Source organism: Stegodyphus dumicola, chromosome X2, assembly GCF_044657685.1.
Source record: "Stegodyphus dumicola isolate Sdum_Otavi_A_Nest chromosome X2, ASM4465768v1".
NCBI classification, from domain to species: domain Eukaryota; kingdom Metazoa; phylum Arthropoda; class Arachnida; order Araneae; family Eresidae; genus Stegodyphus; species Stegodyphus dumicola.
Genome location: NC_140781.1, coordinates 6,441,839 through 6,459,711, shown reverse-complemented (window position 1 = coordinate 6,459,711; position 17,873 = coordinate 6,441,839). Strand labels below are relative to the sequence as shown.

General features: G+C 32.2%; 1 protein-coding gene across 5 annotated transcripts in view; it reads right to left on the bottom strand.

Moving 5' to 3' along the window:
• Positions 1-17,873, bottom strand: part of enc (R3H domain containing protein encore) — a 208,844-nt gene that overhangs the window by 131,037 nt on the left and 59,934 nt on the right. For all 5 annotated transcript variants that reach the window (XR_015038915.1, XM_085809124.1, XM_085809123.1 and 2 more), the window contains exon 5: positions 14,613-14,754. Coding sequence is in view for 4 of the 5 variants with exons in the window: in XM_085809124.1 (XP_085665250.1) it covers positions 14,613-14,754 (142 nt within the window). In the remaining variant the exon portion in view is untranslated. The remainder of the gene's footprint in view (positions 1-14,612; positions 14,755-17,873) is intronic.

The following is a 17,873-nucleotide window of genomic DNA, read 5'->3' as shown; positions in this document are numbered from 1 at the left end:
AATGAGAATTTTGCATTTTATGCAGGCATAACTAAGACAAAAGATTGCAGTTTCTTAAAATGTTTCTATGAAGCACATGAAACTTACATTGCTCACTGGCAAGATGAACAAAATAAACTCAATCTTGCTTTAGATGCAAGATGACTCGCAGTGGCACTTGATTCTTATTGGAGAAGTGGAACATGATTATTTTCGGATAGTTTAGATTCTCTCATACACAAAGCAGAAATGTGCCATACCTAACTGATGAAACGACTTCAGTTTTCTTTTATATGTATCTAGAGAAAAAAAAACCAAGCACTTTCCGATGCCAAAAATTCTTTTTTGGGGGGAGCATATAACGAAGCACTAAGCCAAGATACATACAAAATCGTCAGAAATTTTAAAAATAACAGAAAGTTGGGAGAAATATATTGCAAATTGGGTTGGCGGGAGTATGGTTGGAAATCGGGAGTCTCCTGCCTAAATCGGGAAAGTTGGCACCCAATTATAAGTCATCCTACACTCCTCTTTAAGCAAATGAGTTTAAAATTTTTATATATGTCTTCATGAAATTTAATAATGCAACAAAAAGAAAACTAAAGAAAACTCTTAATACATTCTTAACAGCTGCACTCTTAACCCCTTCGAGCCGAGTAGCGAAAACAAGCTCTTATCGCGGAGGCCGGCAGTGTCTTACGCGAGCGTCTCTCCAGGGCCGGGGGCTTTTTTGCTACTAAGCCTAAATCCATGAAATTTCCGAAGTATCAATGCATTGTTTAATAATGCTCTATAGAGTATTTAAACGGCTTATGCTTTATAGATATTTATATATATATACTTTAATTACCTTATTTCTTGTTTAAATGCATATTTTACACATTTTATTTTAATTACTCACCATTTTATGACTTTTAACATTATACATCTGAAAACTAAATATATTACGTAAAACTCTCTTTTTATATGTAAAATTTGAAAACAGGGATCTACACACAGTCCTACGTTACATTCCTTGCACTCGTAATACAGTCAAAAGTCGTTAATTCGGACACCCGTAATCCGGAATGATCTATAATCCGGACCTCAAAGCTAAAATCTTTCTGCGCGTGCGCCGCATTGACGCATGCGCATAGGCGTTTTACTCGTGCGCGCAAGACATTTACGACTGCGCATATGCGTCTGCGCAAGTGCAGAATACGTTTTCGCGTGCACGTTTAATGTATAACGAACGGTATAAGCTAAAATTATCTAATTATCTATTTCAGTTAATGTTGATAATTGCGTTATTCCTTAATCTTCGAATTGGATGCAGCTTATTATTTTTTGCAGACTGTAAGAGCAATTTTATAAAAGTAAACTTGAACTTTCGATTATGTCAATTTCCGATTCTGGAGCTCCCAAAGGATCTACAAAACGAAAGTATGTTTCAATGTCCATCAAACAAAAACTAATTTCTACAAAAAATGGATAAAAGCATATTCTTTGTTTATCTAACCGTTCCGAAATCTGTTTATCAATTTCACGCTGCTCTGCGCGGGGGGGGGGACGTCGCGGCGCGCAATGAACTGGAAGTTGATCTGTCAACACTATCGTTATCTTCAGGGCAGATGTTTTTATTTTATTCGGCTTATAATTCCTTACTAAATGTAGTATTTAATTTCGATGTACTCCGTCTTTATACGATTTAAATCAAATTCCTCGTCATTATAAATATCACGAATACAAATCAAATAGTTTTCTGGTTGCAATTTTCTAATTTCGGCTATGCGTAAGGTATGCTTTACGCATCCGCGCGTTGAAAGAAATGTTTAATAAAGTAAACAAATAAATATTAGGCTTCTTTTTTGGTAAATTTTGATACCCTTTAGATCATAATTGCTCATTATTTTATAAATTACGGTTTCATATTTTTAATTTTATAATTTCTGCATGCCATCTTACCAGATTTAAACTGATGATCTATAATCCGGAAAAATCGATAATCCGGAATCGCCGAAGTCCCGACGAGTCCGGATTAAAGACTTTTGACTGTATCTCATTTGCCATTTTGGAGGATTTTTCCGGGAATGTGAACAAACGAAGCATTGTCGTCTCATTTTCTTATCAGTCTCTTCTGAACAAAATTTTGGAAAATGTCTTTCAGTTAATCTTTCAGAATCAATATCAGAATATCAGAATTTCAGAATCAATATCTGAACTATTTTGCATCATTTCTGCTATTTCATGTTCTGTTAAACATTTTCGACGCTTCGACATTGCAATGGTAAAAACAGAAAGAATTCACGTCTAGCAAGATCTAATTATTTTCTAAAAACTGAACTGCAAACCGAAATACTCAACGCTTTAGCATATATAAAACTTCTACTTACAATACACAACTACCACGTGCGAATAAAGTGCGATTTAAAGAGACGTCATAAATCACGCCATTCGGAAACATTTAGTTCCCCGTTTGTTTATATAATCAAAAACACGTGTATGTGAGTCATGCTTCTCTCATTTCGAGTAGAAGGTTTAATGTACATGTATCTGAAACCATATGGACATACAGTGCCATCTTGTGGCAGAAATTATAGTTTCTAAAACGTTCTAGGACACTGGCACAAATACGTGACAGTCGGTAGTAAACGGGAAAATGCTCTGGCACGCCTGCGTGTCGACCGGGAGGTGAGTGTGTTCGTTGCTGGCACGTAGACGTGACAGTCGGTGTGAAGGGGTTAATAGACAGATTAACCTAATATGTTGAATCCCGATGAATGGGTGAGCTTTTGTAGTTTTCTTCAAGTGTAACATCAAGTCACTTTCCCGAAGGAATTCATCCAGGAAGGCATCCTTCTCCTTGCCATACAAAACTCAATCTGCATCTAGCCCGGTTTTAGAATTCTTTGGTTCAGGTAATTAAAATGCAACTTCCTCCCAGGTGCAGAAAATTAAATCTTATCACACTTCAATGACAGAGACCAAGATACATTTGATAAATATATTTCTTGAAATATTAGAAGTTCACTCAAACATTATTACTTAGTTTCAATTTTTAAAATACGCCTCTCACATACTCTCTCTGTGCCATTTTTCTCAGTAAAAAGTAAACGCAAAAGAACATAATCACAAGAGATGTGTTTTCAAACAAGAGTTTGAAACTCTTGTTTGAACACCCGATGTGTTTTCCCGATGCAAAGTTATGGCATTGAAGATTTTTCCATGTAAATTTAGATTATATACAGGATAATACTAAAAACCAAAGCGTGATAGGTTTACCAGAAATTGAAAAACAAATGGAAAGGTGCAAACCTTGTATTAGTGCTGAATCTAGTAGAATAACTTTTAAAAACTGTTCTTAAGAGATCCAAAATACTGCTGCAGTTGGTTTATTTACATGTTTATGGCCCCCTCCCAGTTCCATATAAAAGTGGGAATAAATATTTCCTCGCTATTGTATATGACTATAGCAGATTAGTAGTATACAGTATGAAAAATAAAAATGTATCATTCATTTACTTGAAAAACTATCATAGGCAAATTGAAAAATTGACAAACAGAAAATTAATTAGTATATGCACTGATAACGAAGGTGAATTCTGTAACAGGCAATTCAAAATGTACTTAGCCGAAAACAGAATTAATGTTGAACTTACAAACGTGTACATGCCAGAAGAGAACGGTGTGTGTGAATGATTTAACTGAAGGCATTAGATGCAGTTAAAGCTATGCTTAATGATAGTAAAATAGAAAAGGAATGGTGGGCAGAAGCTCTTGGATGTTTCATGCATACGTGGAACTGGGTGTGTCATAAGAGTAATCGAGCACCTTATGAAACAGTCCTCTATAGAAAACCCAGTGTTGTTTATTTTAAAGTATTCAATTGTAAAGCCTACGTTGGCATACCAAAACAAAATAGAGATAAATTACAAATGAGATGCAAAGAAGGAATCATGGTAGGATATGCAAAGGAAACTGGGTGTTATAGAATATGGCCATAAGAAGAATCTAAATTAATAGAAACTTGTGAAATTTAATGAAAAAATTAACACAGAAGATAGCATCCTGGGCCAGACATCAAAATCTATGTTTAAAAGACTAGATGAATCGGATATGTTGTTAGAATCGGATAAAAGGCAGGAAACTTCTACAGAATGAACTAAGTTTCAGAATTAAACTGGCAAAGCAGTTATTATTACAGGAAGAACTGTGCAAGAACAGACACTTGTAAAAGAAACAGACACTCCTTTTAGGTCTCATAACGACATTGAAAAATACTGCGAGGCTAGAAATATTATATTTGAAAGAAATGTTTTACTTTAGTGGCAAAAACCAATACTCAGGAAAAGTTAATTTTGCAGAACAGGAGTATACTTCTGCATCTGAAGAGGCAAATTCTGTAGAAATTATTATCCCACAAAATTTAAAAGAAGCACAGAAACCTGCAAATACCAAAGAATGGGATATGGCAATGAGGGAAGAAATTGACAGAATGAAGAAAAGGAAGGTCTGGGAATTAGCTGAGCAGTCAGAAAAGAAAATTATGCTGGGAAAAAGTGGGTCTATACACTAAAAAGAAATGAAAAGAATGAAGTAGTTACATATAAAGCACAGGGATTCAGACTGAAAAGAGGTAAGATTTTGATGATGTTTACAGTCCTGTAAAAAATTTTTCAATCATAAAAATATTTTTCACAATACTAGTATGTTTGTATGGATCAACTAACTATCAGTTAGACATGAAAATACATATTTATATGCAAAGCTCAATGAGAAATATATATGACCCAGCCAGGGGGATTTAATGAAGAGAAAAATAAAGTTTGTTTATTACACAGGGTGGCTTTGTGAATTTGAAAATACTTTAGAAAATCTAGATTTTAAGAAAATACTATGGTGTAATTGTGTTTATAAAAGCTCTAAGGTAATCCCCTTATGATATGTAGATGATACTATAATTTTTAGCAAAGATCAACAGTGCATAGATAAAGTAATCTCACAGTTGGGTAAGTTTTTCGATCTTAAAGGTATTAGGCAGAATTAGAAAATTACTTGGAATTGAATTTTTAGAAAATGACAAGGGCACTTTCATACATCAGCAAAGATATATCGAAGAAATTTTTGCAAAATTTAAACATTTTCAGATACTAATAACTTTAATTCCCATAGCTAAAGGCACTATTCTTATAAAATTAGATTGCCCTACTACAAATGCAGAAATTGCTGAAATGCAAAAATTACATTTTAGAAATCTATTGGGATGTTTAGTTTTTGTAGCTAATAGAACAAGGCCTGACATCGCATATGCAGTAAATATTGCAATTTCAGGATAATCCTAGAATTAGGCATTGGAAAGCATTATTGAAATTGCTTGGTTATCTCAACAGTACTAAATCACATAAGTTAAACTTATCAAGGATTAACTATCTAAATGTATATTGTTATTCAGATGCTGGTTATGCAAGTAACAGGGATGACCATGTGTCCATGAGTGGATTCATACTGTATTTGGATGAAGTATCGGTAATTTGGAAAACATTTAAACATAAATGTGTATTTTTATTCACCACGGAGGCAGACTATATCACCTTATCATAAGTAGCAAAGGAATTGATGTGGACGAAAATTGTCTTACAAGATTGGACAGGAGAGGATCTGAGGATGGTTTCTGAAAAAAGCCAACACTGCCCAAAGGTTATGGTGTGATGTGACATAACCTCCACAATACTTGTGGGTCCAAACGTTATTCAGGACACAATGAATGCAGAACGATACCCTGCTATGCTTGAACACAATGTTCACAGTATTGTATTCCTGTGGGGCAATTAGTGACCTAATCTTTAAGAAAGGTGGAGTCCTGCCTAATTTTGCACATCCTGTCTGTGCATGGCTTGACACCCAATTACAAGAACGCTGGTTGGAACATCATGGTCCCCTGGAATGATTTGCAAGAAGTCCTGACCTAATGTCCTGAAACTTCTTCCTCTGGAGGGGAGGGACAAAAGAGAAAGTTTATTACACAAAAGCAAAATCTCTAAATGCATTAGAGTAGCAAATTCACCAAGTTCTTGTAGACTTACTGCAGGACTATGCAGAAGTCTGTTACAAACATCCCCGACCATTTACAAAAACTAGTGAATAATGGTGGAATTATGTGGAATTTTAGTAATTTATAACAACTCTTATATTGTACGGAACAAAGTACTTCTTGTTTCCTGAAAATTGGTTAAGTATTAAAAAATTATAAACAGTTTTCAACAGAGTTCATTTCCACCTATCCTTTGGATTATAAGACCTTGGTAAGTTGACATAAAACGGGGTAAAAAATTTATATTGAGTTTCTGATACAAAAATTTAAAAAATAATCAGGTAAATAAAAATTCTAGCAATTTAATGCAGATATTTAAAGAATACAAATACATACTGATAATTATTTCTTACTTCAATACAAACATTTCCATTTCTTTTTGTGCGTCATTGTAATTAAATAGTGAATTAATATTTACTATGATAGATAAGCATGCTTGCATTTGTTTATAATAAAACTGTTTTTAAAAAACATTCATTCATGCTTTGCTAGTGTTTGCTTAACCCTTTGAAGCACCGGTATAAAATATATACTGGATGTTTGTCAATTTCTTAAACCTCCTAAAAAATGCTAATTTTTCTACACCAAAAGCTGTAATCATGTTTCTACTGTTTCCTTTTGATTCTAAATGGCAGCACTACCTTATGAATGCTCAATATTTTGCAGTTATGAAATTAATATACCTCTTTCAAAGGTACATTTGAATATTCATAAATTCCATTGGAGGGTAGGAAGAAATTCACAATCTTCAAATATATGACGTACACATGCTGAACCTTTTACATTTACTGCATTTCAATCAAAACTGGTAATAAAAAGAAGATTATGTATATGTTTTTAATACCGGTATGCCCCTACTGAAGGTACCTTGCCAATAGATGGCAGCACCATGCTTCTCCTTCTCTACTCTGAGATGACAGAATTTCTTTACATTATAATAGTTTATGATTAAATAATTTGTTTATGATTCATTTACAAGTTGTTTAGGCTTCAATATTATGTTCATGGGGTTATGGGGAGTTTACTGACCATTTCCTAGGACTGAATGCAAGTATATTAGTTTCCTTTTATTCTTTGTTTACACGACGAGTTTCTCATTCATTTCTGTTTAGCTAAAATTTTAATTTCAGCACTTCACCCTTTCCCACAAGACTCGTCTAGCGCCAAAGTGTTACAAATGTAGAGATTAAATGTGGCATATTAGCCCCCAAAGACAACCGCTGTTTCATGTTTTCCAAAATCCCAGATTGTAGCGAAGATGAAAAGAGGTAACAGACAACTAATTTGTCACACAGGGGCACACCATCTTCACAAAGGGACTGTGATAACATCACACAAAGCGAAAGCTCACTTAAAAGTACGGGAAATGGAAATGCCCTTTAGGTCCGTTGCTTACTGCTGATTTGAAAACATGCTTTTATTCTTTAGGTCTCTTAATTTTAGATGAGAGACTAAGAAATAGAAGAAAACATTTTCCCCTGGGTTAGGATACAAGTATGTGGTTTAGTTTTCACAGCTGGTGAAAGGAAGGAAATATTTCTAAGGCGAGTTTTAGATGCAAAACATTTATCTTTGGAAGGAAAAAAAAAAAAAAGAGACAAATGTTTGAGTTTTTTAAGTTTTGATAGAAATAAGAACTTTGAGGTGTATCAAATAATAAAATCCTTTAACAGCTTTTCTTCTTAAACAAAATATATTACAACATATATTTACAAAAAATTTTAAAAAGGCCCCTTACCGGGCCTGATAATCGAAAGTGGGGGGGGGGGCATTCTTGCTATCATAGAATGAACCATACTCTTTTTATATATTATCTAAAGCATAAAATATAATAACTTCAAAAATGCAACATAATTTTTCAGCAGAGTCGTAGTGTTTCATTTTACATTAATTTTTTTTTTTTTTTTTTTTTTTTTTTTTTTTTTAAATTTTTTGCTTGAGTAACATCTTGTAATATTATACTAGCTCAATTACAGAATGATATGGTTTCTGCATGCAGCTATGTATGCATATTTGCTAAAAGTTTTCATAAAATAATAATAAATTTAAATTACTTTCAAAAATTGTTTACCCATATTTTACATAAGTATATTCAGCTGGGTGACATCATCAAAGTGCGAAAAACATAAACTCTATTTTCTAATTTTAAATTTCTAGCAAAATTTTTTTAAAGTTTTCACCTTCAAACAAACATAACTGCACTCAAGCACCCATCTATACCATGAATATCATAAAAACAAGAAAAAAGAAATGTGTCAAGGGAAAATCTGCACTGCTTTTTTCCAAAAATTCCCCAAACAATAAAAAAACTTCATCACATTCTTCAGGTAAAACAATTATTTTGTCCTAACAATCATTAATACATTTTCAATTTATCTTTTCTCGATTTTCAGTGATCACCTGGGGGTTTGTAGATTTCACTTTCAAATCTTGTTAGAATATTCTATGTTATAAGAACTATAGTTCGAGAGAGAGAAAGTCACTTAAAATGGATTTAGCCTTAAAAATAACAATCTTGACAACTCCTTTTTTCTCTTATTTTATTACTTTTAATTTATTTTTTTCTTTTACTTATTTTTTTAGCCTTAGCTGAAAACGGCTATTAGTCTCAAAATGGCATTTTGCATGGAATCACAAAATGTGTTGTATAACTTTTCAAATTGTCGCGACCAAATAGTATTATTGCCCCATATTATATTTAAATAAATTAAATAATGAACAATCTGCATGAATGTATGTATGTTTCTCGCATTGTGAAAAGCAATGATAACTAGAGCCATCAAATTTTGGATAATGTAGTCCTCCACCCGAATATGGGAACCTGGAAGATCGAATCTGAATTTCGAATTAATTTTATTATCTATTTCATATTTTTTAAAACTTAGCGAATTTTTAGTTAAGAAACTCAATAATTTCAAAGCAGTGGCAACACACACTGCATGGAATAAAATGTTTTTATCTCCGCATGCGAGACTGTCTATCAGAAATTCTAACGATATGTTATTTTTAAATATTTTTACTGCAAAAAGTAATTAGCCCAAATGCTCTTGAAATGTGTATGTATCAGAATTAGGACGATTGAAGATCCTATACTGTGAAACATGCTTTATCTATCTCCAAGACCTGCAATGAAAATACTGTTAATTTAATATTTTTGTAAAACATTTTCACAAATGTTGATACGTCTTTAAAAAGCATCCAGATTCAAATCTTGCATAGTTCTGTAGGGATATGGCTTAGCTTTGCTGCTCACATTAAACTATCTACCTAGTGCATCTGTGCTTAATTCAGGATCTCTTTCAGCCAATCAATCACACTAACTAAATTTTAAATGACAATGTAAGACAACTGTGAATTCTCCCATGAGTGCTGTGAAGATTTTACGTTGGCAGAATGTTCCAGTATTTTTTAATCTAGATTGAGGATGACAGTATCTAGATGGAAGTGTGATGGATAGTGAACGACATACTCCCTTGCAGTTTGTAAAGCATTTTCACAGCTTAAAGATACAGCAGCTACTGTTACACAACTCAAGACTAGTATAAAGGCTTATCACTATGCACTGAACTGCAATCATCTGTAACTTCCAGATGATGCCCTTTTACATGAGCTGAATAACAGCTGTTTATTTGTTCTAAGTATACATTTAATGCCAGTTATTTAGGAACATTTTTACTTTCACGTGCATAATCATGAGTAAAATGTATGCTAATTTTAATCTAACCTGTTGTGTAGCTTTATGTTTGCAATAAAGCTTCTTTTCTACCCATTAGATGTGAAGACTTATTTTCTCTTTCACATTGTCTAAAAAAAAAAGGCCATACAGGCAAGATTCTTAGGCAACTTTTTATGGACTCTGAATGATGAAGCTTGTATTATAGAATTTATACTATCTTCATGCAATTACTGTACGCAAGAAGTTTATCTCAAACCCTCATGGTGAATATCTGTGCTAAACTTGTTGGTTAAGTTCTTCAAGTCCATAAATAAATTTAAAAGTTTTGCAATGAAAACACTTAGTTTAAGATATGCAATTATTAAAGTTTAAATGAGTACTTACGTATTAGAACAACCACCTTGGAACAGTTTGGCAGTTTTTTACAGAAGAAAAAGAATGATAACTTATAGCAAAAAATTATTACAGACATACATATATATACATTTTACATTTAATTGGGTATCTATCTTGAAATTAAGCAATAAACGTACTCACAAGCAAATTTTTTCTTTGTGTTCAGGAGGAAATGTCATGGTGATTGCTTTAAGAACACGTTTGAAGCAATTGCTCCCTTTATTAATTCTGCAGGAAAATACTATACTCCTGCAGAAGTTTTATTGCAATTTCTTCTACTGCAGGTATATCCAACAAGCGCATATTTCAAAATTCTGTTAAAGATGAAAAATATCATGGTTTGTCTATACAAACCATCAAAAGTTGGAAAACAATAAAAAAAAAAGCACGCACATGAAAATGAGAGCACGGCTTGTTAGAGCAAATGAGGTAAAATAATGCAAATAGTCGCAAAACTACTAATGATTTTTTTCAAAATGTGCTATTTGCACACAATTTGAAATGAAGAATCAAAATAAAGAAGGAGATCAAAATGTCATTTTAGCAGGGGAAAAACTGTTTTGTCAAAGTGTATATGCTAAGACAATGCTACATATCAATCTACTGTATAAGAGGATGTATAGAAAGTAATGACCATTTTATTCTTTGCAAAGTCTTAATGCATTTTATGCCCTAACAGTCAATGTCTGAAAATGTAAAAAAGTAAAGTTTTCTAATAGTGAGACTGATATTCATTGAAATAATACCTGGCTGTTGATAAAAAAATTATTTTATTTACTTACTTATTTTTCAAAATGGAAAAGTGACAAGTCATACTGCTTACTATGTGAGTTTCAATACGAGTACTGTTATACAAGTTAGAAGCATCCTAGAAAGTTAGGGTGATGTCATCAGTGAACATCAACTCCACCAGTGATTTAAAATGCTTCAAGTGAAATTATTGCTGCAGTAACCTTGCAAAATGTGGCATATCACCAAATCCAGATGATGACACTGGTTAGGTTAATATCAGAACATTCATGTTAGTACACAGTGTTATATCAAACAATGTACCTGAACTTGGATTGATAAATAAAAACACAATTTGATTATTTCAGTTCTCAGCTGAGAGCTTTAACAAAAGATCAAACATTGGCTTTCTCAGTGACCCAATTTTCTGAAATGCATCACCACTTATGACAAAAAAAGAGAGAGAGAGATGCTTTATATTATCATCCAAATAAAAAAACAGTGGCTGAAATCTTGGCCAAACACCACTTCCAAAAGCTAAACTTGGCCACAGAAAGTCCATGCTTCACATATGGTGTATCAGATGAACGGCTCGTTTTCAGAAGCCAGGGCAAGAAAAGCTTCATTCTATAAACAGTTATGTGAAATGACAACCATATCTAACAACCAGATCTAATCTCATCCCAGGTTTTTTATGCATTGAGATATTGCTGATAAACCATCTGTTTTTCATTATCTGATGAAGAGTAAAATTTTGCAGAATTCATTGCTGTGATAACTGTTTTAAAAGCATAACCCCAGAGAGGATAAGAATATGTAATTAAGGGACGTAAAATTGGCCTTTTAGATGAGTAACTTATTTATAGATGAAATGGAGTTCTTGGAAATAAAGGGGGTGAATTAATGGCATGGGTTTTCGTCAAGAATGACAAGTTGCTTCGCCTCTAGAATAACAGTATTGTACATAGGTTTAGATCTTGTTTTCAAAGATTAACATAGCTTCAGACTATTATTATGCATTGAGATATTGCATTGAGATATTACATTATTTATGCATTGAGATATTGCTGATAAACCATCTGTTTTTCATTATCTGATGAAGAGTAAAATTTTGCAGAATTCATTGCTGTGATAACTGTTTTAAAAGCATAACCCAAGAGAGGATAAGAATATGTAATTAAGGGACGTAAGATTGGCCTTTTAGATGAGTAACTTATTTATAGATGAAATGGAGTTCTTGGAAATAAAGGGGGTGAATTAATGGCCTGAGGGTGAATTAATGGTATGGGTTTTCGGCAAGAATGACAAGTTGCTTCGCCTCTAGAATAACAGTATTGTACATAGGTTTAGATCTTGTTTTCAAAGAGTAACATAGCTTCAGACTTATGTAAGTTGATTTTAATTGTCCATTTCTTACAATTCATGCCAAAGCTTGTATAAGGATGGAATTACGAAACTGCCAGAAAAATGGAAGATGGTTGTTGAAAACAAAGGGTAATATATCAATGAAGGAAAAAAAATTCTTCTTAAGAAAATTTTTTCTTTAAAATTCTTATAAAAATGGCCATTACTTTTTTCATAACTATATATATATCCTAAGTCATCCCTTTCAAATACGAAAAATGCAGTTTAAATTTTGTCAGTTGGCTAATTAAAGACAGAAGAAACAGAACTAGTTTATTTATTTCAGTGAACCTTTAAACAGGCATAGCTCATAATTATACTACATATTTAGAACAAGTAAGTAGTAAAAGTAGTATGCAGTACAAGTCGATAGATGAGGCTACTAGCATTCACTACTTTGAACCAGCTGGTCACATTAGGTTTTGAGGACTCAGTTCCAAATGAAATGGAAATCAAACATAAAATTTTATTAACATTTTACTGCAATGCAGCATGCAATTCCTGCAAAAATTAAAATGACCCTAACTTCAATATATTTTTATAATATCGTATTTTGCCAATCTTTACTATACAACCACTATTATCTTTGATTTATTTTGAAAATTTGCTGTTGTCAATCTGATTCATGTTATGTACAAGGATGATCAATTTATCAGCTCTATTTCTTGTTGGTAAAGAAATGAAAGTCCAAAGAAAAAATTACCAAAAATAACAAAAATTTTTACTGATTGGAGCTCTAATCAAGCTCAGTCCAGCTGCATGAAAGCATTACTGCTATGGTGAATACAGCAGAAGGTGGTGTGGTGTATTTAATTATGGCAAAGCACACTAGGGCTATCTGCCTAAGGGGAGAGATGCCTTCGTGGAGGACTTTCTAAGGAAAACTGGCTCGTATACACGTTACACATGGGGAAAACCACGAAAACACCCCTGCAGCCAGCCCGTTTGCGGGATTCGAACCTTGGGCCGAACTACCAGTGTTCAGCAACTTTACCACTCGGCCGTTGGTGTGCCTCAATACAGCAGAAGGAATATGTGCCTTTGTCAAATAAAAGAGGAGGGGCTCAGAACAGGTTTTTCCACACCTCTTGATTGGAACACAGGTTTCATTTGGTTTACTTGATTATGACAAAGCACTTGAGAGTTATTTGCCTAGTTGGAGGGATGCCTTCGTGGAGGACTTTCTATGGGGAACTTGCTGGTATACATGCTAAACATGGAGTACACCATGAAAATGGCCAGAAAAAATATTGTTTGAAGCAAGAGAGGAGGGTTAGATTTAGGGATGAATGGCAGGTAAGTGGATAAAACTGAAATGCCCTTGATTTGAAGATCTAAAGTGGAACAAGATGGAGGTCTGCTGAGTTTATTATTTACAATGCTCAAGATGTCCATTATAAAAGACATAACACTGGACCTTCACTCAAACATTCCTTGTGGATGTTTTAAGTTTGAAATAACCTAATATAGGTTAATTAGAAGAATCAAAAACAAACAAATTTTTGAAAACCAAAATCATAGCTTAACCAGTTTGCTCCTTGATTTGGAATTCTTGGGAACTTTGAAAATGTTTCTGCATAGCAATCTCATTATGACAATTTCCACTCCACACATATTAAAGACATGGAAAAACCTATATGGTGACTCATCTCTCATCTTTAAAAAAAAAAAACAATTCTACACAAAGCAATACAACTTCTACTATATTCCCTTTAACATTAACGTTGGTTTGTTGAGATCACGGCAAAGCACATTAGGGCAATCTGCCTAAAGGGAGAGATCCCTTCATGAAAGTTGAAGAAGTTGGACTGCACTTGAACCAAACAGCACTCAGGATAACTTCTTGCTTGTAAATATTTAAGCTAAACTTTTTCATTTTCTTATTACTCAGCAGCACAATTTTTTTTTCCCAAGTTTCTCATTCCTTATTTTAATTCTCCTAAAATGGATTCATTATTCTTCAACTATTCAATTTCTTATCATCCTTAAAATGAAAGAAATTTTACTATAATGAAATGATGTAAATTTGAAAAAAATGACCTTTAAAAAGATTTGCTTGCACAATGCTGTAAGAGGGTTTCAGATAGTTTTTATATGAATAAGAGAGAATTCACCTCATAATTTGCATCACAAAATACATAATCTAAAGTTCATATATGCTAGATATAATTTAAAACTTAAATATAAAAAAATTTTTAATAGTACTTGATAGAGTTCATTGCAGGTGAAAAAATAATCATTTTTAATAACAATGCTAAAGCACTTCATTTCAAGAAATCAAATTTAAAGTGATTTTGATATCAAAGAATTCAATAATAAAACTTTCCATTGCATCTCCATAAAGCACAAAATACATACTTGTTATCTTTAATTAAAAGTATCAGCTCCTGCTCAACTTTCAAAAGCATCAATCGATCTTTCTGGTTCTTATGAAGAGTGTCCACAATAAATTGTTGAAGATCAACACCAGATGAATCTGTATATGTTTCAGTGCTAGAATCTAAAAGAAGATAATGACAAGAATGAAGTGTAAGCTCAGGTGGGCAGCTTATTACAATATATAATACCCAAACTTTTAAGTGTTTTTCAAACTTAATTTTTTTACCACAAAAACAGGATTCAAAAATGCATGTACCAAAAGGTGTGCCAGTTTACTTCATTTTGATCATTCATTTAAATCTTTTGTGTAAAAATTATACTACCAAATGCAATATGCCATAAGTGGTATCTGCACAATAGTTTGAGAAACTCTGAGTTGTGTCATTAGATTAAGATTGCACTCATTATGAAATTAGACAATAAAGAAGTATATAAGTGACGCTGTTGAAAACAAAAATGGACAAAACAAGAGAATGTTACACTCATGTAACAATCCTTTTTAAAAAAATCATACATATTTTCAATACCTTCGAGAAAGCAAAATTTTACAAATACACATCTAGGAGAAGTCCAGAACTCTGTTAAGAATGTAGCTTAAAGAATGATCAGCAACTGGGAAATTCAACACATTTAAGATTACAAGTCTGGACAAACAAAATAATAATAATTGTACTTAACATATCACAACCACCTTAGTAGAAACTGACAAATTTTGGTAACCATGAGCATAACAATTCTTCAGACAACTATGCACAATGCAATTCTTCTGTTTGAACAACCAACTTTGCTATTTTTGTAGTCATTCTTTTTGTTATATTCCAAGTTCCAATGGCTTTTATATGCAAATCATGGCATTTTTTGTCTTCATTTGAGCTTCAAATATGCATATGTGGCATATGCTACAATGGAAGCAACTGCCGTAACGTTTCTGCAGGAATACAGTATTTTGCTGCAAAATCTCTAAAGCGAAAAACTGCTTTAACCCTATGAGTGACATAACACATTTAGGTGTTTAATTTAATACAGATGATTTTTTTTAATAAGAAAGATCTGAATTTAAGGATTAATATTGTATTAATAATTATAGTAATTCCTGATGAAAAGATGTTTCTGAATCTAAAGTCAAGGTAGCTCAAGTTATTAGCAGAAAGCAAATGGACAGCTTTAAATTAGCATCTTGGAAAGAAGCGATCAGTTTCCGTTAAAAAAATAACAGAGCTATGACAGATAAGGGTTGTAAATAGTTAATGCTTGTTTGTCCTGGCACAAAGGTAACGGCTCCCCATATGAAGTGGAAAATGTACAAATGTGGCAAGCCTTCTGTTTAATACTCCTAGAAGGTGTATCTCCTGAATACTGGTAGTAGTCAACATCCTGATTCCATTATCACATGCTTTTTATGAAAAGTGGAATATGTCTTTGCCATTTAATCAGGAACAAGATTTTATGCTTTCATTAATTAAATTTAAAAGCTGTATAATATACTATGTATATAATTACAAAATAATTATTTTGAAAACAAAACACAAACATGCCTAGTTATTTTTGTGCATTAAGCTGCAGAAAAACTATCATTAAAGACAAAGTAAGAAATCCAGAACTAATATTTCACAAAGATCATAATTTGAAATTCATAATTAATAAATTTCAAATAATTTTAGAAATGCAATAATTAATTTAAAAATTTCAAAACCAAAACATTTCAAACGAGCAAAAACCCTCTTAAAAAAATTATGAAATTAAATTAAAAGAAAAATTAACAAAAACAGAAGAATTCAATCAATCTCAATGTCACTTCATCGGGGAAGGGGACCTTGAAATTAATTTAAATCTCTCCTCTACAAAAATCCTTGCTTTTCTGTATCCACAATTAGCGGATGAACCATTTCAATGTATTTAAATTATAATTATAATAGTTCATCCGAAAATTCTGGCTCTTCCCCAAAGCAAGGGAAATTTTTTTTTAAAATTATAAACATTAGAATAATCTTAAATAAAGAGAATTCTATCCCTTTAAAAGAATTGAAAACGAAAGTGAAAAACAAAACTTCAGTGAAAAATGTTCTTTTTTCAATGAAAAATTACCCACACCCTTACCTTTAATTACCCAAAAAATTTCAAGCGTATATCTACAGCAGATTTTGAGAAATGGTACATCGAAAATGGCCATTTTAACATTGTCGGTATAGGGGTTGCCGATACCCCTTAAGAAGTTCAACAGTTGCACAAATGATGTGATTATACAAAGAAGAAAATCAAGTAGACTAATTCCACCACATTGAATAGTATTTTTGAAATTAATAAAATATATAATAATGTAAGATATTTATAATTTTTTTGTTATATTTTGTATTTAAAAATTTTATTCACTTACAGAATTTAAGAAAATAAAATATAAAATAAATATCTTCCAGCGTTTTTTTTTTTTTTTTTTTCCTCAAATTTTACTACATTATTCTTTGCGATTTAAGTGACTGCAAGTAAACCAAAAGTCTTGGGAACTGTAAGTGGTTATCTTAGAAAGTGTTCACTACATGTGCTTACAAATTAATTTTCTGCAGAAGCGTTACATATTTCTTGACATCATACATTACAAGATCTTTAATTTAAACAAAAATTAACTTTATTATTACCTAGGATGCACATGCATGTAACTATCTAATAAAACTAGCTTAAAAAAGACTATTTTATAAATTGAGAAAGGTATTACATAAAATATAATTTTCATATGCGAGTTTTGTCACTTTTGTCCAGCTAACCCCACGCAAAACAACAGATATCAAAAGGTTCAAAAATCCCATGAAGACATTATTTTAAATAGAAGGGGGGGAAATCTAATGAGAAAATCAAAATTATGCAATCAAGTAACCTTAGTCTGGTATAGATTTTGAACAAAATCTCTCAAAATGTTCATCTTCTTTAGCAGCAAAAGATTTCTTGCTCCTAAAAAAACGGCATCTGTATTTAATTACCCTCGATACTGACAGAAATTTATTCAAAATGTATGCCAAAATAAGGTTGCTGTTTTGCTAATTTTAATCTATATCGTGTAGTGAAAAATTTATATGTAACTACAAGGCACAGTTTTACAAACTCGTAAAAAAAGTAATTTTAGAGCACTTTTCAAGTAAACAAAAAGTTATTTATAAATATAACTGTATCTTAAGACAAAATATATTCTATAATAAAGATTCAGATTTCAGGCAAATAAATGAATTACGTTAAATACATTGCTGGATA